The sequence below is a fragment of the Jaculus jaculus genome, chromosome 1 (assembly GCF_020740685.1).
Source record: "Jaculus jaculus isolate mJacJac1 chromosome 1, mJacJac1.mat.Y.cur, whole genome shotgun sequence".
Taxonomy (NCBI): domain Eukaryota; kingdom Metazoa; phylum Chordata; class Mammalia; order Rodentia; family Dipodidae; genus Jaculus; species Jaculus jaculus.
Window position 1 is genome coordinate 217091488 of NC_059102.1, and position 27189 is coordinate 217118676.

Below are 27189 nucleotides of genomic sequence, written 5' to 3' on the forward strand. Positions count from 1 at the left end.
TTCCATACTAAGAACAAGGTTGGTCAAACAAAGCTATGGAAATAAGTTCCCTGGCTGGGCCTCCTCCCTTCTGGACTCCTACTGAAGCATTGACAAGAGTCCATAGCCAGAAGCTGTCAATATCTCCCATTCCCCTTGATTTTGAAAATTTGGAAGTAGAATTATGTGTCTGGAGACCACTTTGAATGTTGACATTTGTCAGGATGTGGTGTGAGTCAAACAGAGATTGATCATCTGCAAGGCAGATGAGGTCTGTCTTTCCCCCACAGCCAGCATCCGGGTTGATATTTTTACACAGATACATTTTGTCCCATGGTAGATTTTTGGCTGGAAAGGTGTCAGAAATCAAGTGTTCTTATTTCCCAGTGAGGAAACCAAGTCCCTTTGAATGAGAAGACTTGCCTGATCACAGTCCCACTCCCCTCCTAAGGCCATTGCTTTTCCTTGTCCCTGTTTCCTCTTTCTGCCCCTATAGGGTGTATCCTCCTTCTGCTTCCTTCTGCCTCTGTGGGGCTATCCCTCTTCCTGATTCCTCCTTCTGTTTTATCTCCCGTCCTTGTGGGCATATCCTCTCTTCCTGTTTCTTTCTGTCCCTGTGGAGATGTGCTCTTGTCCTGATTGTTCATTAACCTTAGCTTTCTCTACATGCAGTCTGGGAGAGTATATACATGCTCCTTGGAACCCTTCTTCTTTTATTTAAAAAAGGACGATGATTACTTAAATTCCAGGCACTTATGAATCAGCTTATTTGGAATAAGTTAGGTGGCTCTAGAGTTCTTTGACATGGGTTAAGTGACGTCAGAGCCAAAAGTTCTGCCAAACCAATTCCAGAGTTGTGGGTTTTCCATATCTCTTCTTAATGTCACTGATGAACTTTTAATTAAGTAATTGTGAATATGTAAGGTATACAATGTAATGCTTTGATTTGTGTGCACCCTGTGGAGAGATCCATTTATGCTAACAAAGACTGTCCCCTCACTGCTGTACATTTGTTTCAGGTGATTTGGTAAAGTAAAAACAAAATCTATTGTTTTATCAGTTTGAAAATACATAATCATTATTACCTCTGGGCAGCATTCAGTGTAAAACATCTCTAAAAGTTATTCCTCAGATCTAAATGTAACTCTGTGCCCTTGGATCAGCATCTGCCTCCCTTTCCTTTCCTACCACTGGCTGGTGACTACCTTTTTTCTCTCTGTTCCTATGAAATTGAATTTCGGTTTTTAGATCCAACATGGTTGAGACCCCACAGAATTTGTCTTTCTGTGCCTGGCTTATTTCATTTAGCATAATGTCCTCTAATTCCACTTTCCCTCTTTAATAAGAGTCATTTTGCAGGCTGGAGAGATGGCTTAGTGGTTAAGGCACTTGCCTGTGAAGCCTAATGACACAGGTTTGATTCCCCAGTACCCATGTAAACCAGATACACAAGGTGATGCATGTGTCTTGAGTTCATTTGTGGTGGCTAGAGACCCTGGCACACCCATTCTGTCCTTCCCTCCCCAAATAAGTTAATAATTAAATAAATAGAATTTTTACAAGGAGTCATTTTTTTAAAAAAATTTTTATTTATTTGTTTGAGAGTGACAGACACAGAGAGAAAGACAGATAGAGGGAGAGAGAGAGAATGGGTGCGCCAGGGCTTCCAGCCTCCGCTAACGAACTCCAGACGCATGCGCCCCCTTGGGCATCTGGCTAACGTGGGACCTGGGGAACTGAGCCTCGAACCGGGGTCCTTAGGCTTCACAGGCAAGTGCTTAACCGTTAAGCCATCTCTCCAGCCCACAAGGAGTCATTTTGGTCTAGTTTCATTGTGTAGGTTTTCAGTCAGGCTAGCTGCTCTGTTGCCCTTCTTCATGACTGGTGCTGCCTGGGGCTGGTGTAGCTCAGTGAGTCATTGCTCTCTTTTGGGACAAAGGCAATGGTCAGGTTTGGTGAGGCAATTACATACAGGATTAGTGGTTTTCTTCATGGTATTAATAATAAATTAATAATGAATGACAGAAAAATGGGTTTGAATGTATCTTCCTCATTAATTGATGGCCCCTATGGAAGCATATAATTATAAGTGAACTAAAGCCATGAAATATTTTTGAAAGAAGGATAACTTGTGATTGTTATTGACAATGTATTATCTGAGACTTTCAAACCTGGACAGTGCTTTTGCCTATAGCCTTTTGTGACATTATTGATTAGCTATCTCAGTTGTGACTTATGGCTACAGACGAGAAACACTATAGTCTGTTTACCTCACAAAATGCCTTATGTAAAAATGACACCATTTCTGGCTTTCTGTACTTGTTTCTACATATTATACATTTTATTTTGGTCTTGTATTTGGGTCCCCAAGATGAAAGCTACTTTGGTGAGCAGTTGTTTATATGACGAGAACTGGGAGTTGAAATGGGAAGTTACTGTGATAATATTTCATGTGGTGTTGGGAGGCTCTTTAGCTAAGGAAATGGACTGACAGTCAATGTCTGCATTCAGTGGTATCCAGCCACCAGTACATTTTTTATTTCTGTTTTGGTGTTTTCAAGGTGGGATCTCAGTCTAGTGTAGGCTAACCTGGAATTCACTATGTAGCCTCAGGCTGGCCTTGAACTCACAGCAATCCTCCTACCCCTGCCTCCTGAGTGCTGGAATTAAAGGTGAGCACCACCATACCACACCATTAGTATATTTTTATTCTGGGCAGGGTTGGCTGTTTTCATAAGCAAAACCAGCACATGTAAAACAAGAAGGTTTGGTTATCTTAGCAAATGAATTTTTGCTTAGTTAATACAATGTTTCACTTTTATTTATTTATTTTAATTTTTTAAAACTTTTTGACAACCATACATATCTACAATATACCATGATCACTTCTACCACCCACCCTTTCTCTCTCCTTTATTACTATATTTTACTTTTATTCTTACTACAACTCACGGCAGAAACACACATGTGCATGCATATGCACATGCTTGCATACCTACTGAGAGTAACCTGAGAGCTGAGTCCTGCTCTTGCTACCTTTTCCATAATGGATGTACATGTACACGTACACAGATAACTGCACATCATCAAAGAATGTGGTATCCCTATGCTGAAACATGTCTTCTAACGTTCCTTTACTCCAGTTGGTTAAGTCACAGGCTTAGCACCCAGAAGACCTGCTTCTGTTTGCTCTTTAAGGGGAGGGAAGAGGGAAACATTCTTTATTTTTCTTTTTTCTTTAACATTGAGTTGTTGTTGGGTGTGTGTGGCTTCTGTGTTTAGGGAATGGAAGAAGCCAGTAGCTTGCTGAATTGTTCTGACAGTGCCCTGATGTTCTCCTGCACTTTTGCTAAGATGTAATGGAAATGATTTGCCTGTGAGAGGGTTGGGAGCTCGCAGGAGCTCCGTTCTGCCTGACTTGCCAAGGCAGTGCTTTATAGCACCATTGTGTTTCTTGATAAAAGGGAGCCACACCCTCAATAAAGCAAAGATTGCTTGGAAACAAGGGAGAGTATTTACCACACTGAAGTGCATAAAGCAATCCAGAGTGACTAGACAGCAGTAATTAGGATGTGACAGATTTTGTCTTAATTTGGACTGCCCAGAATGCACCTTTAAGGATAGTATTTTGTGGCAATCACTTCCAATTTGATGAACTTTATGTAAAGAGAATATTAAGAAGTTTTGTGGGCTTTTTTTATTGTTGCATCTGCTGCTTGGGAGCTAGCTACCCCAGAACCTTGTATATGCTAGGCCAGCACCTCATAATGAGTTGCACCCAAAGCTCTAGGTAGGTTTTTTAGCCTGGTCTCAAAATCCAGGTATCAACAGAAGGGACCAAAAGAGCTGGAAAACAGACTTCCAACTTGAGACCAACTTTGGGGTCTCTTGGAGGGCCTCCCAGTGAGGACCCCAGGTTGGCAGCCTCTGCTACCAGAGTTCATGTGGTCTGAGGATAGCCAGAGGTTACAGTGATACAGCACTGTCACAGTTTGCCTCCATCTTTCCCATTTCTTTTGGCCCTGTTATTTTTGCCATTTTCCCTGGTACTTAAAATGTGAATTTTACCTTTAAGATAAAAAGTTGCTTTGAGATGGAGAGTACCACCTTTTAGCTGATGTCCCTTGCTTGTTTTCTGTGGATTAGCACTTGAACTTATTCTGGCAGGGCTGAACAGTGCCTCTTTAGGACTAAAGGTCAGGGATTAGGTACTCCATTTATCAGGACCCTTAGAAACTCTCAGCCATCTGAAACTCCATGTAAGGTATGATCTAAGATATCACAATATCTTTGATTCAGAATTCAATATATTTTATTTTCCTTTGGAAAATGTATTCCTCAAAGGCTGAGCCACACATGTAAGACAGTCCCCGAGAGCAAACCTGGAGCCCTAGGTAGTGGAGTTTGGCTGTTGTTTTATAACCTGAGGAAGTATTTATTTACTCAAAAAACTTGTTGTCTTTTCATGAGGCCATGTTTTCTTTCCTCCATCTTTTGCTTACCACCCCCACCTAGTCCTCCTCATTGTAATTTTCAGCCCTATTCCCTTCTAGTTCTGACATTGTTTCTAGATGAATTTGTCTCGCACAGTGATTTGTTGCAAGTGCCAGGATTATTACACATCATGCTCCCAAAGCAACAAGACCAGAGTTCCCTTTATGGTCCTTGTCCACCATGTTCAGACCTATTTTGAACTTGAATTAGTCTGAATAAAATAACATAACCTGCATTTGGCAAACTGTAGAGAAGTTTGGTGGTAGCTTTTATTACTGTATAGTGACCTCCAGGGATCCCACTTCTGTTACTGAGTGAAGCTTCCAGGTCAGCACACAGTACCTACCTATCTACTCCCAGATCTTTGCCCCTGGAGATACAAATTGACTGCTGAATTTTATTGGGAAGCCTTCTTTGTTCCTCTTTGTGCAGTATCACATGCTGCTCTTTTCATGAAGAGTCTTCCTGCATCAGTGATACTTTGGCTTCTTCCTAACTCAATTTGTTGAGGTGGACATGGCCTACAGCTGGGGCAGCTGGCCTGTGCAAGGACTCAGCCTTGTCCTTAAAGTTCCTAAGTTCATTGTGACTGGTGACTGTCTTTTCAGAACTAGCAGTGGCTGTATTTCATAAAATATAAGCCATTTCTGTATTTGATAAAGACATGAGCATAGATTAACTGTTAAAGGATTAGGGATCTAGACCTACTTTTGGAAGTTCTTGATTTACCATGTTATCATTAACAAATTCCTTAACTACTTTAAGACTCAATAAATTGGAAATAATGCATATATTATTTATAAAATGGAAGTACTTGCTATTTATAAAATGGAAATACTGCACCTGTCCATCTCCTGGAGTTATTGTGAGAGTTATCTGCCTTAGAAGGTGGTAGAGTAGGATAATTATATTACTAAAGTCAAGTCAAAGTATGTTTTGGTAGGAAATGTATCCTCCATGTATGCTATGTTATCAGGACTGGTATTAGCAGTTTCAGCACTCAAACCCTCAGGGTCAAGGCTAACTTACTTTCTTTGGTGAAATGCTGATGGCCTGATTTTAATGCTCTGCTAGTGAGTCAGTTCTTGGCCCCGCAGCCACCTGGTGACCTTGGCAAGTTAAATGGCCTCTTCATTTCAGCTTTCCCAACTGTAAAATGATAGGTACAAACCTTGTTAAAGGGTCTTTCTGTTTCTAATAGTCTGTGCTTTGAAACACTTTCTCTGAAGTCTGAGAGCAAGCTACTCTCTCAGGTGGATCCCTGCACTAAATCAAGAATTGTTCATAAAGCAAGAATGACCTTTTAGGCAATCAAACTGGTCATTCAGTAACCAGCTATGAATAATATTGTGGTAATTCTTAACAACTAGATGCAGATAAATTATACTCCCATGGGTGGCTGTGATGGGCTGACCTTACTAAACTGGAAGAACTTGGTAGAATTTTAGTTCATCTGTTTGAGAATTTCTGGCAACCATTAGAGAATTGTTGAAAAGAACTTTCACTGTTGGTTATGAGCCCATAGATTCATTAAGGTGAGATTCAAAAAGTTTTTATCCTGAGGGGCTTAGAAAGCCAAGAGTTGTTCAGTTTCATGACCTCCTTTGAATGCTTTCATTTAGGAAGACCATATCATAAAAATTTGAGATGAGAGAAAGTTGACCTTGAATCTTGGTTCAGCCACATGCTGTCAGGCTGACTGGGACTTGATTGTTTTGTTTTCTCTGCTACTATCACATCAACCTGTCTAAAATGGGGATCATATGTGAGCCTTCCTGTGGTGGTTTGATTCAGCTATCCCCCATAAACTTAGGTGTTCTGAATGTTGGGTCCCCAGCTGATGGAAATTTGGGAATCAAAGCCTCCTGGAGACTGTGTCTTGTTAGGAGCAGGATTATGAGTGTTATAACCAGCTTCTTCTTGCCAGTGTTTGGCACATTTTCCTTTTGCTGTTGTTCATCTTATGTTGGTAAGAAGGTGATGTGCACTCTCTGTTCATGCCATTGATTTTTCCTGCCATCACGGAGCTTCCCCTCAAGTCTGTAAGCCAAAGTAAACCCTTTTTCCCCACAAGCTACTCCTGGTTGGGTGTTTCCTATCAGCAATACAAACCTGATTGCAACAGTAAAGTTGGTACTGAGAAGTGGTATTATTGCTGCTAGAAACCTGACTGTGTGGCTTTGGCCTTTTGGAATTACTTTGCAGAAGGAATGTAGGTGAGTTTGAAATCTTGGCTTAAGAGACACCTTGCAGTGCTATAAGTACAGCTTGATTCTGGTCAGAGTTGTAAGACCTAAATGCAATAAAAACTATGGACTGTGAAGTTTGGCTTATGAGTGTGAGAAAGAGCTTTACCTGGCCTGGATAGTTTGTGTGAGAGGCTTGCTGTTATACCTATGTCCTGAGAACTTATGCATGGGAGCTTTTTTCTTTCTTTCTTTCTTTCTTTCTTTCTTTCTTTCTTTCTTTCTTTCTTTCTTCCTTTCTTTCTTTCTTTCTTTCTTTTTTTTTTGGTTTTCAGAGGTAGGGTCTTACTCTGGCCCAGGCTGACCTGGAATTCACTATGTAGTCTCAGGGTGGCCTCAAACTCACTGCGATCCTCCTACCTCTGCCTCCCAAATGCTGGGATTAAAGGCATGTGCCACCACGCCTGGCTTCATGGTTGCTTTTTTATGCATGGTTGCTTTGTGTAGAAAAGAAATGTGTGAGCAGAGGGACATACACAGAAAAAATGAAATCTTTGGGCTGAAAACTAATGCCCATTCATCTGTGATTGTATGGGTGATTACAGCCACTGAAATTGGGCCAGCTGACCTGCATTGGGACAACAGAAAGAATGCAGAGTCTTTTGAAGGGGCTTGAATGCTGATGGAGAGTCTTGTTCTTCAAAGTCTGCTTTATTTCCCCCTGTATTAACAAATTGGCACCCTACCTAGTATTATCACATATAAGAAATGAAGGAAATCGAGGGTTATTGAATGTGCAACACAGTCTTGTTTTTTGGAAATGGCCGGGGGCAGTGTGAAGCAGGTTTGCTGGATGCTTGCATGGAGACCTGATGAAGTGTGAAGAGGGACCATGGGTTGCAGTGGAAACCCAGTGGAGATGCCTGGACCTTGAGATGACTGCAAGGAGAGCTGCTGGCACCAGGTGTTTTCCAGGACTGTGAGTAGCCTAGCTGGAGGGGTAGAATTGGAACTCCAGAGACTTGTCACTGGTTAGATTTATTGGATTTGGACATTTGTCACTGACTAGAGTTCTTCGACTTGGAGCTGTAGAGTTTGGTGTTTGCCCAGTTTAAATCTTATATTTCTTTGCTATGCCCAATGCCATTTTATTTATTTATTTATTCATTTGACAGAGAAAGAGGGAGAGGGAGAATGGGTGTACCAGGTCCTCCAGCCACTGCAAACAAACTCCAGACACATGCGCCCCCTTGTGCATCTGGCTAACATGGGTCCTGGGGAATTGAACTTGAGTCCTTTGGCTTTGCAGGCAAATGCCTTAACCACTAAGACTTCCCTCCAGCCCCCTGATGCCATTTTTTGCAGTGTGAATGTTTATTCTGTGTCATTATGGGTTTTTTTTTGGAGGGGGATATTTTTGTTATTATGGCTCAGTTAAAAGACCTTGGATTGAGGCCCAGGCACATTCATCTTCTCTCTGCCTCTTTCTCTCTCTCTCTATCCCTCTCAAATAAATAAATAAAAATGAACAATTTTTTTTAAAAGACCATGGATTATGGGGCTGTTTCAACATCATTAGGATTGATTAAAACTATGGGGACTTTTCAAGTTGAATGAATGCATTGCATTTTACATCATGGATGGTTCAGTTTATGGGGACAAGGGGAAGAATGTGGTAGATTCAGCTATCCTCCATAAACTTCAGTGTTCTGAATGTTAGGTTCCCAGCTGATGGCAATTTGGGAATTAAAGCCTCCTGGAGGTCATGTATTGTTTGGGGCAGGATTATGGGTGTGATAACCAGCTTCCTCTTGTCAGTGTTTGGCACACTGTCCTGTTGCTATTGTCCATCTGATGTTGGCCAGAAGGTGATGTCCACCCTCTGGTCATGCCATCAGTTTCCCTACCATCATGGAGCTTCCCCTCAAGTCTGTAAGCCAAAAACAAACCCTTTTTTTCCCTCACAATGTGCTCTTGGTTGAGTGTTTCCTGCCAGCAATACAAACCTGACTACAATACCTCCTTGCAGGGAGTTGGAAGGGTTTGGAGGTATGTGCTCAGAAAACTAGTTTTTAAAAATACTGCTTTTTTTTTTATTTGCAAGGAGAGAGAGAATGGGTGTGCCAGGCCCTCTTGCCACTGAAAATGCACTGCAGATGCATGTGCCACTTTGTGCATCTGTCTTTATGTGGGTATAGGGAAATCAAACCTGTGTCATCAGGCTTTACAAACAAGCATCTTTTACTGCTGAACCATCTCTCCAGCCCAAAAGTTAGAGTGAATGGGAGAGAAAGAGGCAGATAGAGAAAGAATGGGCATGTCAGGGCCTCCAGCCATGCAAATGAACTCCAGACACATGTGCTGTACTGTACATCTGGCTTTACTTATGTACTAGGGAATCAAACTCAGGTCTTTGGGCTTTTCAGACAAGCACCTTAACTGTTGAGTGATTTCTCCAGCCCAAAAGTTCTTGGTGCTTATATAATAGTGAGGTTGCTTAGTGTCAGGCACCCAGGGTAGTACCACAAGAGAGAAGGATGAGTACCAATGTCTAATTACATCACAGGACACCTCAGATGCCGGCCTTAAAAAAAAAACAAAAAAAAAAAAAACTTTAGAGGGAGGGAGGGAGGGAGGGAGGGAGGGAGGGAATTGGCATGCCAGGGCCTCAGCCACTGAAGTTGAACTCCAGATGCTTGTGCCACCTAGTGGGCATGTGCAATCTTGTGCTTGCCTTACCTTTATGTGTCTGGCTTACATGGGATCTGGAGAGTGGAACATGGGTCCTTAGCCTTCCCAGGCAAGCACCTTAATCTCTAAGCCATCTCTTCAACCAACATGCTGGCCTTTCTCTGCCTCTCTGGAGGGCTATCATGCAAGTGTTGGGAAGTTTGGCCTCAGAGATAATGTAGTTATTAAGCTGAGTATCTAGGTCTTAGCCCAGAAGATAAATTATCATCTTTCTGTTCTAATCACCAGCACTCAAAAATGAATTAAGGTGTTTATTTACATTTTTCCTTAAATACATTAAATACAAGGTACTGAGTTTAATCCATAGCGCTGTAAAAACTTATGGAGTTGTATACATAAAGGGGGTTATGTTCTCCTTTATTAATTGGAGCCAATTTTCAGGAACTTCATCTGCCACCAGCACTATTCTATTTAAAGTTAGAACAAAACATTAAGGACATTCACATTAGAACCACAATGGAATCATTACTTACCTACAAAAATGGCTAAAATAAAAAAAGGGCATGGGCTGGAGAGATGACTCAGAGGATAAGACACTTGCCTGCAAGTCCTAGTGACTCTGGTTTGATTCCCCAGTGCCCACATGAAGTCAGATGCATAAGGTGGTGCATGCATCTGGAGTTTTTTGCAGTGGCTGGAGGCCCTGGTGTACCCATTCTGTCTCTCTGTCTGTGTCTATTTTCTCTATCTGCACTTCCAAATAAATAAATCAATAATAAAATAAGTAATAAATTATTTAAAAAAATTATCAGGGCTGGTGGGGTTGCTCATTGTTTAGAGGCATTTCTTTGCAGTACCAAATGCTGCAAGGATACATGGATCTAAAATCACTCAGACACTGATGATAAGAAGATAAAATATGAAGTTTTGGGAAACACTTTGGGGGCTTCCTTTGAAAGTAGATGTGGAATTTCTGTATAAGCTAGCAGCTTTGTGTCTGGGTGTCTATCCCACAGAAATGGAACTTACGTTTGTGGAAACCTTGAATATATATCTTCACAGAAGCTCCTTTTGCCATAGCCCAAGACAGGTATGACGTGCTTGCGAGTGGGGTAGTGCTCATCAATGAAGATAAAACTATCGGTGCACACTACAACTTGGGAGGCTCTCCAGGAAACTATGCTAAGTGGAAAAAGCCAATTCTACAGGCTTACTTTACTGGAAGGTTAATTAACATCTTTGAAATGACAAAAGTTATAAAAGTGGGAAATAGATTAGTGATTTCTAGGGGATAGGGACAAAATGGGCCCTGTGAAGGTCACATGAGAGGTACTTGTGATAATGGAGTCAGACTGTGATGATTGGCATATGAAACATATGTTACAGAGTAAGTAGCAACTGAGGAAAGTTGATTGTTTTGTGTCATTGTTAAGTCTGGGATACTGAAGTCCAGTTTCACAAGGTATTACCTGGGGGAAACTCGAGGCAAGTGTACACAGGGTCTTTGTGTACTATTTCTTACAACGATATGAATTTATGATGTCTCAAAGGGAGAAGTTTGATTAGAGGTTGGAGAGAGAACTCGGTTAGTAAAGTGCATGCTTATTAGCCTGAGGACCCTAAGGTTGAGTCTCATTTAAGAAATAAAAAAAAAAGCTAAACACATGTTTATAATCCCAGCACTAGGGAGATGAAACCAGGTGGGTTCCTGGGCCTTACTAGCAGCTAGCCTAATTTAGTTAGGTGAGTTCCAGGCCAATGAGAGACCCTGTCTCAAAATAGGTAGATGTGCATGCATAAGGAACAACACCCCAAGTTATCCTCTGGCCTCCACATGTATGTATACATATATGCTCCCTCACACACATGAGTGTGTGTACACATACAATACAGACATGTATGTATGTGCACACATACAGATTAGTTTAAAAAACACTGAGGCAGTTTCAGAGCCACAAGTTTAGAATTCATTTTATCAGTGTCTAGGCAGCTATTGCTATTTGTGTTTGTTGGGAATGGGGAGCTGACTGTTCCATTGTTTTTGTGTTTTGTCAGCTGGTCCTGCGCAAGCAAGTAAAGGACTGAGAGTATGAACAGGATTTCTCCTTCCCTTTCAGCTAGAAATGACATGATGGGGTGGGTTTTTATGTCTTCTTTCTCATTAGGGTTTGATAATGGTCTCTATGGACCGTAGAATCTGGAAGTATAGTACCTTCCTTTATGTAAGAGCAGAGAATAAATGTAGGTGTAGTTCAGTGCACTGATATACCTGGCCTGGGGCTAGGTCAGGATGTAGCCTGCAGTCTTGGCTGTGACTAGGTTGAGTTTGAACTTCAGAATATTACCACCTGGGTGTACCATGGGCAAGCATGCTGGGGACACACCTGGGGGATTACATTATTATTGCAGGCGGCTTCTCTGGAGACATTAGTTCAGAACATAGGTTTGTTCTTTGTCTTTCTAGAAAGTGACATGAAGTAACCAGGAATCTGACTCCTGGCTGGTGACCTGTGTCAGTTGGGAAAGGTTTTCTTTCTGAGATACTAGAATCATGAAGTGTGGAGACTTTTGATGTATGATGGCCCCCTGTTCTTTGAAGTTGTAGGACAGTCCCACCTGGATAGCAACATTGAAGATCAAGAGATTGTCACTAATCCGCCAGACATTTGCCAAGTTGTGGAGGTGACCACTGAGAGTGATGACCAACCGGTCAGCATGAGTGAGCTCTACCCTCTACAAATTTCCCCTGTGTCTTCCTATGCAGGTAAGAGGACAGGAAGGGGGCTTGGGATGGGGTCAGGCTATGGCAGTATGGCAGTCTTTACTCAACATTATCCTGTTTCACCACACAACAAAGAGCCTGTCTTGTCTTTTCTGCTGGAATTATTCTTACTCTTGTTTCCTTGACCAATATTGTGGATACTTTGTTCTATTATAAGGCATAGTCACATCACTTCTTTACTGGATTGCTCATAACATTTTCATTATTGGTTAAAGGACAATAATATTTCTCATGGTAAATTCTTCAGCAGAGTCTTGCTTATTTGTATAAATTAATAAAATTTGGGACAAGGTCTTGTTTTATTAAGATTGACAGGACTTCAGAAATCATTATTATTACCAGTCCCTTCTTGTTTAGAAACAAAGTGATCTGCTCAAGGTCACATAGCCAGCAAGTGTTTGGGACAGGACTCAGACTCAACTTTCTGCCTCAAGGTCAGAATGGTAAGCAATGGGAGGTTTTGTTAGAGCCTGCCTTTTCAGCCTGGCCTGTGGTTCTTTCCATTGTTTTCATTAATCTAAATTCTCCAAAATCTTGTAGGGGGAAGCTTACTGGAGCCCAAACATTCCATCACTGTTCCTTTTCTAGACTTGTAGACATGGAAGAAGTTTCTCTGTTGGCCAATGCAAGTTCAAGTCTTTGGGTCAGGAGTTATACAACATTCTGTAGCTTTATTTACTCATCTTTCTCATTTATGGTCCTTAGTAGAATAGGGTGTTAGACTGCTTTTCATAACAGCGTTCTTTTGTTTAGGCTTCACAATTACCTTCCTTTCCCTGTTTAGGAAACTTCTGTTTAGAGGCTGTCATTTGACATTTCTTTTTTTTAATTTTTAAATATTTTATTCATTTATTTGAAAGAGAAAGAGGCAGAGAGAGAGAGAGAGAGAGAAAGAGAATGGGTGCACCAGAGCCTCTAGCCACTGCAAATGAATTCCAGATTCATATGCTACCTTGTGCATCTTGCTTATGTGAGTGCTGGGGAATTGAACCTGGGTCCTTAGGCTTTGCAAGTAAATGTCTTAACTGCTTAAGCCACCTCTCCAGCCCCTCATTTGCCATTTCCTTTGCTACTGATCATTGAAATAAAATTCCCCAGGAGTATTACAAAACCACATTCAGTTTTGCAAATCTATCTTCTTCTCTGTTGTATAAATACAATAGTAAGAAAGAAATGAGATGGTTTCCTTGAGTGATGACATTGAATGTTTTAAGATAGTGTAAAATTCTAGTTTGATTGTAAAATTTTCATACTGGAGAGGGTGGCTTCAAAGCTCAATCTGGGGAAGCCCTAAAAGATAGTCATTTTAGTTGGTTAACAGTTATTTGTTTTTGCAGTCCTGAGCTCAAACCAAGGGCTTTGGGCATAGATGGCTCATGTTATACCACTCAACTATGTCCCCAAATGTCATTGCATTTTTTTTTACTTTTAAAAAAAATTTTATTTATTTAATTATTTACTTAAAAGAAAAAGGAAGATGGAGAGAGTGAGAGAGAGAGAAAGAGAGGGGGGGAGGAAGGAAGAGAAAGAGGGAGAGAATGGGCATGTCAGGGCCTCCAGCCACTGCAAACAAATTGCAGATGCATGCACCACCGTATGCATCTGGCTTATGTGGGTACTGGGGAATAGAACCTGGGTCCTTAGGCTTCATGGACAGGTGCCTTAACTGTTAAGCCATCTTTCCAGCACACCTCATTGCATTTTTGAAGGTCTACCATGAAGTGGTCCTTTGTCTTATCTGTGGTACCAAGATTTAACTGGATTCTTGATGGTTTAGTAAAAGAAAACCATGATAGTATTCAGGAGAAAGGAGGCAGAGGTTACAATTGAGGGCATGAAGACTGTGTACACCAGCAGCCACTGAGACTTTAGGTTCTTCCAAAAGCCATATCAGTATGTATGTTGTGGGTAGGGCAAAGACATACTGACATTTTAAACCTAGAAAACTCTTTGTTTGAACCAGTGAGTGGTTGTATCTTCTAGTGAAAGTGATGAATGAAATGACTCACAAAAATCAATAAATGTTAATCTTATTTTATTAAATGAGAGCCTTCCATAGCGGTTAAGTGTTTGCCTGTGAAGCCTAAGGACCCCGGTTCGAGGCTCGGTTCCCCAGGTCCCACGTTAGCCAGATGCACAAGGGGGCGTACACGTCTGGAGTTTGTTTGTAGAGGCTAGAAGCTCTGGCATGCCCATTCTCTCTCTCTCCCTCTATCTGTCTTTCTCTCTGTATCTGTCACTCTCAAATAAATAAATAAAAAATTTAAAAAAAATGAGAGCCTTCCAGAAGATATATTAGATGATTTATTATACAGACTTGCCTTATATAAACTATATTATCTCCCTTCCCTTAATATTCATGAGATGGTATATATTCTCAGGCAAGTATTAAAAGATGGACTAATGTGTAGTGTTGAACTAAGACTGGCTTAAATCTAGAACTGCTACCCTGGAAGACTCATGGGGACCATCTGATCAAAATCCAGACACTTCCTTTCCTCTTCTTCTTCCCCTGGTGCTTAAAGGAGAATGGACCAGAAAGGTTAAGCAAATTGTTCATGTATCTGCAACCATTGTATAAATATTTTCAACTTATTCTGACCATTCATATTAAGCAAATCTTATTTTTTATTCCATTGTATTGCAAGTTAGTAAAAAAAAAAAAATATCCAAACTAGGGGCTGGGGAGATGGCTAAGTGGTTAAAGGTGCTTGCTTGAAAAGCCTGTTGGCCCAGGTTCAATTCCCCATGTAATGCCAGATGCACAAAGTGGTACATGTGTCTGGAATTTGTTTCACTCTCCCTAGCTTATGTCTCTTTTTTCTCTCTCTCTGCTCACAAAAAAGTAAATAAATGAATAAAATATTAAAACTTTAAAGATCCAAACTAATGAAAAGGGAAAATGAAACAACTCACTTTAACATTCCCTTAGTGACATTGGTCTGGAAGCAATAGCTGCAGTGAACACAAGTGTCATGTAAGAAGTCACTTTGGAAATGTTCAGAGTGGAGTAATACCAAGTGAACAGGAGTGGAGACTTGGAGCCATCTATTCAGGAATAGCCATAAAAACTACCACTTAGTTTTAAAAAGAAGTTTGGGTTCCCCAGGTAGGAACCTCATCATTTTTATTTCCTAGGCTAAAGGCACTCAGGGACACTTAAAACAAAAACAGTAAAGGGCTGGAGAGATGGCTTAGTGGTTAAGGCACTTGCCTGTGAAGCCTAAGGACCCATGTTTTACTCTCCAGATCCTACATAAGCTGGATGCACAAAGGTGAGACAAGTGCAAGATTGCACATACCCACTAGGTGGCGCAAGCATCTGTAGTTCATTTACAGTGGCAGAGGCCCTGGAATACCAATTCTTTCTCTCTCTCTCTCTCTCTCTCTCTCAAAAAAAAAGAAAAAAAGAAAAAATACAAAATGCCTGGGTGTGGAAGTGCACACCTTTAATCCCAGCACTCAGGAGGCAGAGTCAGGAGGATTGCAATGAGTTGGAGGCCATCCTGAGACTACACAGTGAATTCCAGATCAGCCTAAGCTAGAGTGAAACCCTACCTCAATGCCGTCCCTTCCCCGCCAAAAAAAATATACAAGATGACTGTCATGGTGTGAGTAGGTATGGAGAAGATAATAAAGGATATAGCGAGTCACAGGGAGGAGGTAGAGGGCATGGGAGAATATGACAAGGATGGAAGAGGTCCTATGACAGGATCAAGTGGTGGTGACCATGTTGGCTTCAAAAATTTTGGTGGTTGCAGGGATTATGGACCCAGGCCAGATATGGATTCAAAGTCTGATAATAATAACAGGGCAATCATTATGCAAGGACTTGGGGAGGGTCTGTCAACAGATCAAGTGGGAGAGTTCTTTAAGCAAATGGAAATTATCAAGAATTATGAAGAAAAAAATGGGAAAACCAATGATAAATCTTTGCACAGACAAAGACACAAGGAAGCCAGAAGGGGAGGCAACAGTGTCATTTGATGATCCTCTTCCATCAGCTAAGGCAGCCATTGACTGGTTTCATAGAAAACAAGTTCATGGAAACATTATTAAAGTGTCCTTTGCCACCAGAAAACCTTTCATGAGAGGGGTGGAAGTGGAGGTGGACAACAAGACTATGGAAGATACAGAGGTCATGGAGGCTTTCAGGGGAGGAGTGGAGACCCCAAAAATGAAATATGAACTTTGCTCAAAGGAATTCCTGTAATCAGTGCAATGAGCTGAGTGGATTCTTGTCCCGCAGGGGGAGATTTCTGGAGCTGAGGCTGCAATGGAGAAAGGGATTTCAGAGGTCATGGGGGCAGAGGTAGAGACTGAGGTGGCTATGGTACAGATAGAAGTAGAGATGGCTGTAGTAGAGACAGAAGAGGCGGGGGTGGCTAAGAGGGCGGCTATGTAGGAGATCGAGGAGGCTATGGTGGAGACAGAGGAGGCTACAGAGGGGATCAAGGAGATAACAGAAGTGATTGAGGAGGCTATGGAAGAGGCCAAAGCTGGGTGGGGAGGGGGATTGTGGGGGAGATTTTGATGATGGCGGCGGCGATGGTGGAGGCCATGGTGGAGAATGAAGTGGTGGTTACAGAGGAAACGGGAGTGGTAGGGGCTAGGGGTGAGAATAAGGTGGGGGCTGTGGATGAGACTGAGGTGGGGACTGTGGAGGAGATTGATATGGGGGCTATGGAGGAGACCAAGGTGGGGGCTATGGAGGAGATTGATGTGAGGGCTATGGAGGAGACCAAAGTGGGGGTATGGAGGAACCTGTGTTGGGAGATATAGAAGAGATTAAGGTGGGGGCTATGGAGGAGACTGAGGAGGGTCTGTGGAGGAGACTGAGGTGGGGACTATGGAGGAGATTTAGGTGGGTACTATGGACGAGCTCAAGATGGGGGTGATGGAGGAGACTGAGGTGGGGACTATAGAGGAGACCAAGATGGGGGTGATGGAGGAGAATGAGGTTGTCTGTGGAGGAGAACAAGGTGGGGCTATAGCAGAGATTGAATTGGGGGTATGTGGAGGAGACTGGGTCAGGGTCTATGGAGGAAACTGAGGTGGGGAGGGGCTATGGAGGAGACCTAGATGTAGGCTATGGAAGAGACTGAGATGGTATCTGTGGAGAAGACTGAGGTGCTGGTCTGTGGAGGAGAACAAGGCGGGGGCTATGTAGGAGACCAAGGTGGGTGTTATGGAGAAGACCAATGTGTGGTCTTTGGAGGAGTCTGAGGTGGGGACTATGGAGGAGCCTGAATTGTGGGGGGGGGGGTCTGTCGAGGTGATCAAGATTGGGGCTATGGAGGAGACTGAAGTTGGGTCTGTGGAGGATATGGAGGTGGGGTCTGGAAGAGACTGAGTGGGTGCTATGGAGGAGTCTGAGGTGGTAGCAGTAGAGGAGGCTAAGGTGGGAGCTGTGGAGGAGACCGATGTGGGGGTTATGGAGGAGACCAAGGTGGGAGCTATGGAGGAGACCGAGGTGGAGTCTGTGGAGGAGACCGAAGCTGGGTCTATGGAGGAGACCGAGGTGGGAGCTGTGGAGGAGACTGAGGCTGGGTCTATGGAGGAGACTGAGGTGGAGTCGGTGGGGGAAACCAAGGTGACATCTGTGGGAGACCAAGATGGGGGCTAACCAAGGTGATGGTTGTGGAAGATATCAAGAATGGGGCTATGGATGAGACTGAGGTGGGGTTATGGAGGTGACTGAGGTGGAAAATACAGCAGAGACTGAGGCAGCTATAGAGGAGACCGAGGTGGGAGCTTTAGAGAAAACTGAGGTGGGGTTTGCGGAGATCAAGGTGGGACCTACGGCAAAGACTGCTGTGGGTTCAGTGGAAGTGACCAAGGTGGGGACTATGGAGGAGACTGAGGTGGCGTCTGTGGAAGAGATTGAGGTCTGGTCTTTGTAGGAGACTGAGGTGAGGGCTGTTGAAGAGCTTGAGGTGGTGACTATGGGAGAGATTGAGGTGGTGACTATGGGGGAGATTGAGGTGGTGACTATGGAGGATAATGAGGTGGGCAGTGGAGGAGACAAAGGTGGGGGCTATGGAGCAGACTGAGGCTGGGTCTGTGGAGATTGAGCTCGGGTCTTTGGAGGAGACTGAGGTGAGGGCCATGAAGGAGACTGTGGTTTGGTATGTGGAGGACATGGAAATGGGGACTGTGGAGGAGACTGATGTGGAGGTCATGGAGTACACTGAGGTGGTGTCTCTGGCAGAGAGCAAGTTGGAGGCTGTGGAGAAAGCTAAAGTACTGTCTGTGGAGGAGACTGTGGTGGGGCCTGTGGAGGAACAATGGAGAAGAGTGAGGGGGCTGTGGAGACAAAATGGGAAGAAGAAAGGACTACAGAAATGATCAGTGCAACTGACTATGTTGATGGCTGTTTTCATTGTTCCAGTGTCTCTGATATGGGTCATAGTGAAATTGTCAGAGTTTTGTCTGCTGCTTTCTTCATGACCTCTTTTTGTTCAGGAAATTAAGTGACATTTTGATGTTTATTTGGGTGTAAGGACTGAGAGTTTTCCTTTTAGAAATATCTGTTGAAATTTTCCATTATAGTTTCTCATCTTCTATTTCCCAAGCCTTAAAGCTACATGCGTTATAAAATGTTGTCAGAATGGAAAGTGTTTTATAATACTGTAGCAAAGGCTGCTTGTTTTCTGTACAAAAGAAATAATAATAATAATGATGTTAGAAACCAGTGTTAGTTACCCGTCCATTGCTGTGACCAAATATCTGAGATAGATAACTTACAAGGACAGAAAGATTTATCTTGGTTCAAAGTTTCAGAAATTTCAGTCCATGGTCTCCATTGCTTTGGGCCTGTGGTGAGGTGAAACATCATGGCTAGGAGTGCATGGTAGAGCAAAGCTGCTCACATGGTGGCCGGGAAATGAAAGAGAGAAAGGGAGTAACCAGTGTCCCAACATCCCTTGCAAAGGTATAGCCCCAATGAGATTATATCTTTTTGTGAGCTCAGTTCCCCTTCTAAATGTTCCAACTCTCCCCAATAATACCATTACATGGAGACTAGGTCTTCAACATGTGAAGATATTTAAGAACCTTGTGAGATATTTAAGATCCAAACCCTTACACTCAGTTACTAATGTGGAAAATCTTCTTAGCTACTTCAGAGCACTTATTTTAAGGTAGAAATGATAGTCTTCTTTTGTGTCAGCTGAAAACCTAAATGTAGGACACCTGTACCTTGGCTTACCCACAGTTTCATTTTTTTCCCCCTCAAATTGAATGTTGGAAGTTAATGTTCTGAACTCCTTCAAGGTTTGTGCAAAATCTTACTAAAGAGTCTTAGCCAAGGATGTGACTTTCATAAGCCCTCTGGCAACTCTGACCTGAGTTTGTGAAATCCCAAAACCTTGGTGTCAGCAATTCCTTTGCCCAATCTCCAGCCCTCCAAAGCATGACTGGTGGCTTTGTTTGTTTGCTCCTATTTGAAAAGGACAGAAACAGAAGACCATGGTATCTATGCAGAGTCACCAGAAGTAGAAGGGGCTTGGCATGTGTGGAAAGAAGAGAAGCTTCATTGGTGTCAGAGCACAGACAAAGCTAAGTGTAAAAATGGGAGGGGGGTCTTGATGTCTTGCTAGACTAGCACCAGCAGGAAAGACAAGTCTCTGTATCCTGTTTGGGTCTCTGGAATCACAGTGGAGGTTTGTTTTCTCTCCTGTGGGCTAACTCAGTCCATTACGTTGGCAAATTTCTCAACACTTCTGTTCTTCGGTTTTCTTATTGAGAGTGGCAGCCCTACTGCTTGCCTCCTTCACTAGTTGTGGTATTTGTATTTAAAGGGAGGTTTTCTTTCCTGTTTTTCATTTGTTTCTGCTTAGAAACATTTCTTGTGCCTAGCTTGTCTTCATGGCTCAGATCATTGGCAGTGGAAGATTCAGCCTTTTCTGAGCATCTGTGGCCTGTAGCTCAAGATGCTTTGGGGTAAAATGCTGAGGTGGAGGAGCACAGAGACCTAGCCTTTAGCTGCTCATAGTCAGCCCCTGGTAATCTTCCAGACTTTATGAAGCCCCTGGAGATCCATGGGGAAAGATGAAAAACAATCCCAGATGGGACCTGTGGCATCCACATTCATCAATGATATTGTTTATCCATTTGTTCTTTGAAAGCCTTTACTGTGTAAGAAGCATGCTCCATGCATTGGAAAGAAAGGACTCTGGCTGGCTGGCTTGAAGCCATGTTGTCTCAGTTCTGCTATCAGGAAGACATGGGACTGGCAGCCAATCCCATAGCAGGGGGAGCCCTGGAGAGGAGAGAAGGCTCTATATAATAGAACCTGCTGTCCTTTCTAGACAATTGACAGATGACAGGGGTTGCTTCTGACTTAGAATCTTTGTGAGACCTGTATATAAAAGCTCTGGCCCAGCCTTGCCATATGCTCCACAAATGCTCACTATTTCTGTGTGTGACGTGAATGACCTAGACAAAAGTTATCTATGAGACTGTAATTTGAAAGTTCTACTCTCTGTGCATTCATCTTTCCAGTGGCAGTGAACACTAAAAAACTGTTCCCCATCACTTTTTATTTGATAAAACTTAAACGTATGACAAGTAGACTTGTGACCTCTAGTTGTTGACTTAGACTTTGATGGATCCTGCCTGTCATGCAGATCCAGTGTTGAGCAACACTGATTATTTTGCATACACTGTGTGCCAGCTCCATGCCAAGCCTTTCTAAACACTCTCTCACTTCTCATAATCTGTTTGGATAGTGGTAGGTAACATCTTCATTTTTGTCTGATGATAAAATTTAGTTCATTGTGGTTAAGAAATGTTCTTTATCTCACAGCTGGCTGGATGAGGATGTTAACTGATTGGCTATCTGTTGCAGTATAACCATCAACTTAATGGTTTAACACAAGACATAGTTATTATTCCACAGTTTCTGGATCTTTTGCAACAAAGTTTTACTAACTAGCTAGGACTGCATCTCTGTAAGTCCCAACTAGGTTGACCCACTAGCTCATGTGAATTTGGTTAGAACTTAATTCCTCATAGGTTGTTTAACTGTGATCCCCAGTTTCTGGCCGACTTTTGGCTTGAAGCAGCCCTTACTTAGTTCTTATGCCATGAAAGAATTCTCAACATGGCCAGAAAGGAAGTGAGTCTCTTCAAAATACTGGTTAGGACTGAAGAGATGGCTTAGTGGTTGAGGCACTTACCTGTGAAGCCAAAGGCCCCATGTTTGACTCTCCAGAAACAAGCTAGACACACAGGGGTGAAGCAAGCACAAGGCTGCACATGCCCACAGGTGGCACAAGTATCTGAGGCCCTGGTGCTCTGATTCTGTCTCTCTCTCTTGCTCTCTAAAAATAAGAAAAAAAAAAAAAGACAGGTTAAATATATCTATATTTATATATCTCTCTATGTATATATCATCACTGTTTTATTCTGTCAGGTAGAAGCAAAACATAGGTTTCACCTACTCTCTAGTAAGGGGTTTCAAAGAAAGTACCCACCAGGTGAGGCTCTTGTGGCCACCCTGGAAATCTGTCTATCTGTAGTGACCCAAGTAGAAGATGCAACTCTACAAATCCAAAGTAAAAATACTAAAGGGCTGGGAGTATCATGCAGATCTGAGTTGAATGGGAGAAATCTAGGAAGATTTCTTGGGAAAATTGGGGCTTTCATGTGACAATTTGTGCCACTGAGGCCAGAGAGGCAGGGAAAGAAGGGTGCCACAGGGACAGCATCCCATGCTGAGAGGCAGTGACTATGTCTCAGAAAGTGAGTCTTACCCAAACTCTAAAGCCTGCTTTGCTTGGGGGACCAAGCAGAGAATTCAAACTCACTCTAACTTTTCCCTTGTAGAAGTATTTGACTGTACACAGGGAAGGAAGGAGATGTGTGTACTTTCCTACTTCTGAAGTGGTAGAATATCTTCTAAGACTGCCACTTGAATCTTGAAATAGCTTGAGCAACAGGAATGACATTTCTGTGTTTTTCTGTTTTTGAACAGAAAGTGAAACTACCGATAGTGTGCCCAGTGATGAAGAGAGCTCCGAGGTAAACCCACTTCCAGTTGCCATTAAGAGCCTTGGCTTTGTATTCTGAGTTTGACTTTTGGATTTTTGTGTGTATTATAATGTGTATAAACCCTAAAATTTACCTTACTTGTAGATGAATTATACAGTTTGGTATGAGCATTGAATAGGAAGAAGGAAAATGAAATGTTACCCTCAGAGGGCAATGAATATGGAAGAAAGAGTAAACTGAAGTCAAAGCCAGGAAGTGTTGATATTATCACTATAAACATTCTAATTCACCAGCATAAATAGAATGTCCTGCCTGGCCAAAAGCAGTGATCAGAAGTCAGCAGCAGAAAAGAGCTAAGCAAAATTATCTCCACAGACAGGTCAGCTCCCCACCCTGTGTGACCTTGTGCAGGAGCTAATGCCTATATACAGTCTCCATTCCCTGACTCTCCACTTCCTACTTCCCTCTGTAAGCTGGACTCACCATGGCAGAAAATGGCTGCCATGGTGATGGGAAGAGGAAAGGGAGAAAGAAGCTGATAGTTATTTGAATTCCTGATTTCCTTATGTTTTCAGTGTTCACAAGTAAAGTGAAGTTGTGAGTATACATTATATATATATATATATATACACACACACACACATACACACACACATATACACACACACACACATATTTCAGCCTGGGCTACAGTGAAACTCTACCTCAAAAAAAAAAAAAAATTGAAATCAGTCAAGGAGTTCACTGTCTGCTCCTCAGCCTCTCTGTCTTCCTTTAAAACATTCAGTATGACCCAAGGATATAACAGGCCATCATGGCCATAAACCTATCCAGTAGTCAACTTGAGCAGCCTAGGCATAGGCAAATTAGAATTCAAGTGACCATCATGTTTTCTGTCTTTGTAGAATAGTTTTGCCCGTATTCCTGGATGGTAGCAAATGGAAATTGATTTTAAAAGGATGAGAAATCAGTGGTTAAGGTATGAATAGCTAGGTATACATTTCAGCTAAGGGATGTAGAATTGCTAGGCTTTTGTTAGCTCCACAATTGTTAAAAAACTGAATTCAAACACCCACACACGAGCACAAAGGCATATTGTTTATTGGAAAGGCATTTGACAGCAGAAAAAGAGCATACATATCTTACTTATTTTCACTGAAAGGGGAGACCGCACTGGAGGAAGAGGAACATTGAAGGCAAACAGTACCTCAGCAACATGGGAACACGGAGCACTTACTTGCTGCCCAGCATGGCGACTTTTGTCACTTCCAACAAGCCAGATTTGCAGGTCACCATCAAGGAGGAGAGCTGTCCAATGCCTTACAACAGTTCCTGGCCCCCATTTTCAGACCTTGCCCTCCCTGCCTCTGTGACCCCCACACCCAGCAGCAGTCGGCCAGACCGGGAGACCCGGGCCAGTGTCATCAAGAAGACATCTGATATTACTCAGGCCCGTGTCAAGAGCTACTAAGCCTTTGGCTCTTCCCAGTGGTTGTTGGGATTTCTTGGCTCTGTTTTGTTGTTTGTATTTTATTTTTCTCTCTTGATGCCTATTTTAGACGAATCTAAGGGAAGCCTTGACAATAGAACTGATTGCTATGTCCAACTCCTGTGCTGGAGCTGCTTTTTAACTCAGGACTCCAGCCTCTTGGTAGATGTGTATCTCTAGAACCTGCCGGATCACCCAGGGCTACTCCCACAAGTTCAAGGACCAACAGTCACACGGGCAGTGGAGGTGCTACATTGCCTGTGGCCAAGGCCAGCATGGTGGAGTGGATGCCTCAGAATGGACAAAAAAAATGTGAACTAGCTGGAATTTTTTATTCTTGTGAATATGTACATAGGGCAGGACTAGCAACGTTGCAGTCTGCTTGTGCACCTTATCTAAAAGCACTTATGATAGGCCTTCTTATAATCTTGCTCAACTTCACAGCACATTCAGCCACTCCTTTTCTGCCAGTTACCCTACCTTCCATCCTTCCCCATCCCATCTCACCCAGTTCTTTTCCTCCCATCAAAGGCAATGTATCACATCCTTGAGGAGGAGACGAAGAAAGCGAACTTTTCCCCAAATGTCCCATTATAAGACTGCTTGAAAAAAGAAATTCTTTCTAATCTGCTATGCTTGAATGCCACGCGGTACAAATGAAAACTATCATGGAAATATTATGCAAATTCCCAGATTTGAAGACAAAAGTACTCTAATTCTAACCAGAGCAAGCTTTTTTTATTTTTTATACAGGGGAATATTTTATTCAAGGTAAAATTCTAAATAAATATAGTTGTTTTTTATCTTTTCTACAGCAAATTTATAATTTTAAGATTTCTTTTCTTGGTTATCTGCAGTTGTTATTACATCCTTGTGGCACATTTTTTTTAATTTTGTAAAGGTGAAAAAAAAATTTTATGAGCTCATGTAGCAATCAAATTATCCTGTGGATTGATAATAAATGAATATGATATATAGTTACATTTTTAATGGGTATCACTCCTGGCTTGGTCTGTGTCTACTTAGAGAGCACAATCAGGTGGCAGGGCCAACAAATTATTCTTTCTTCTTGAAGACCAAAACATTGTTTCTTGCTGAGTGCAAGAAACCCAAAAGGTTTCTACTCTGAGGCTACAAAGGACTTCTTCTTCTGTATGTACTGAGTCCTGTGCTGAATGTCTTACATGGGTTACTGCTTTGCTCACCATAGTTGTGCCCAGAATGGGATGTTAGTTGCTATTTCACATGGAGGGCCTGAAAACTCTTTCCTTATGTCACCCAGACAGTAAGGATTCAGGACATAGGTGGACCCCAAATCTGGGCATGTGGGCTGTAGAGGGAGTTTGTTTCCTACTCCATGTTCTCTGTTGTGAGCTGATTCCACCCAGTTCTGTTCTCACCTGTGCTTATTCATTTGACTGAAGTTTTGTTTTGTGTCACATATCTGGTACACAGGAAAACATTTTCATTAATGGGAAAGAGTTGGGTTCTACTGCTCTGTCAATCACTCTTAATTTCTAAGACCTTAGATCTTAGATGAAGGCTTTGCCTTCTAAATTTAGAAGGTCCCCCCATAAGCAATATGACTTTTCCCATTATTTTTATTGCCCCTCCCTATTTCAAGGTATAACTCTGTCCTTGAGCAAACCACTTCCTCAACTTCTCCTGCATCCTCAGAATACTAAAACTGAACACCTCTGAGGGGTTGTAGAGATTGCTAAATTAAAGTTTGGAAAGTTTCCTTCAACTTATGAGAGGACAAAGGGCTAGTTTTATGCCTATGTTCTCCATGTGTGGCTGCAGATATAACTAGAGTCCATAAAACTATGCACGCTGAACAGAAATCAAGGGAATCATACTGGTTGGTGAGCTGTATAAAATGACTCACAGAGCTCACAGAGGTGGTTAACTGCTTCTGTGAGGAGCATTCTAGCAGAAAGTGTTTATGTCAATTTTATAGTGAAAAGAGGAGTCAGTCATATGGTCCTAGAGTATATACAAGGTTAGGTTCTTTTGTATTTATATAAAAACACTTCTAGTATTCCTGTTTTCATTATTATTATTATTATCAACAGAACAGTAAAGTAGCTGTTCCTAAATCATATGGTGAGGTGGTCAGTAGGTTTTTGGTAACTGTAATCCTCAGCCCCTTGTCTCTTTCCAACCCATAAGGAGCACCCAGCTCACACCTTGCTTTCTTTAGCAGTACTGTGTGACCCAAATCTAAACCACTGCCTTACCCCATTTACATGGTGGGACCAGACTGATGGAACCTTACCAAGCAAGTGAAAACTCAGAAGTCACAGATACACAGTTGAAATGGTCAAGATAGTACTTCACTGCCAATAAAACTATTAAGACAGAGTCACATTTAGACTATTTCTGAGAAAGCTTCCATTATGTTCAGTAATCAAAGAAAAAATGTGAGTTATACAATGCCTGGGGTAGAGATGAGGAAGAAAAACAAAATGAGATGGCACAGCTTGGGACTCAAGCCTCAGACCTTGTCTCTTTGAGGAAGTGTTAGAGACCTGTGTACCATTTGGTTGGCATCTGTGTGTGCTAATATTGTTTTTTATGATGGGTTTGGCTGTGTGTGTGCACATTTAAATAGCAAATTCAAGGTTACTGCCTTTAGGACAATAGTTTCCATTCTCTGTAGCCAGTACATAGGTCACACCCTTGATAACAAAGGACAGTGACAGGGACTTCTACCCAGGAAGTATGGGCAAACCTAACACCTTGAAGCTAATGGCTTCCAGAAGAAATCCATACTTAGCCATAGCCTTTTTCCACTTTCACAAAGATGGCAAAAGGAGTATTTCATCTGTTTGAGTGTATTTATAGAGAAGAAATATATGGAATAAAAACATTTTCAAAAAGAAATATAAGCCGGGTGTGCTGGCACATGCCTTTAATCCTAGCACTCTGGAGGCAGAGGTAGGAGGATCACCGTGAGTTTGAGGCCACCCTGAGACTTCATAGTGAATTCTAGGTCAGCCTGGACCAGAGTGAGACCCTACCTCAAAAACAAAATACAAAACAAAACACAAAAAACAAGTAAAAAAGAAATTCTTTGAACATCAAACCCCCAAAATGACACTCTTTTGTGTTGTTTCCTCAAATGCAAAATGTACTACCAGGTAACCACTACTAAGAGAAATTTTAGGAGTGAAAAAGATTAGTGATTTGGTTTTAGGGTCTGAGTCTTTACATGTGAATGAAAAGCAGTGGTGGGCCCCAAATGGCCTCTGTCCCCTGAATCCAGGAGTTGGAGTGTTAGATCCTCTGCTGCTGACCGTGGTATTGAATTCATTAAGTTTTAAAAGACCCCTGTTATTCTAACCTCAAACAAACCCAGACAAAAGGAGAGACTAAGAACTTTAGTCTTCTGCCAGACTGCCACTGAAGACAGACAAAGAGCTAGAAAAGGTTGGCAAGCAGATCACCAAGATCTCTGGCATGTAGAGTAGAATATTCAGTGTCTACTAATTTTGGTTTAGAAACAGAATGGAGGCAGAAAGTGGTTTTAGCCTGTTATATTTAGCCATCTCATCCTGAAACCCTATCCC

At 42.2% G+C, this 27189-nt stretch overlaps 1 protein-coding gene across 4 annotated transcripts in view; it reads left to right on the forward strand.

Annotated features, from left to right (window-relative positions):
* Irf2 (interferon regulatory factor 2) overlaps window positions 1-24521 on the forward strand; it is a 93042-nt gene extending 68521 nt beyond the window's left edge. For 3 of the 4 annotated variants that reach the window (XM_004666387.2, XM_045140981.1, XM_045140985.1), the window contains exons 7-9: window positions 11950-12114; window positions 22112-22158; window positions 23291-24521. In XM_004666387.2, coding sequence (XP_004666444.2) covers window positions 11950-12114; window positions 22112-22158; window positions 23291-23599 — 521 coding nt within the window. In that variant the 3' untranslated portion in view covers window positions 23600-24521. The remainder of the gene's footprint in view (window positions 1-11949; window positions 12115-22111; window positions 22159-23290) is intronic. The other variant, XM_045140990.1, reaches the window with a different exon arrangement.
* Window positions 24522-27189: the final 2668 nt, after the last annotated feature.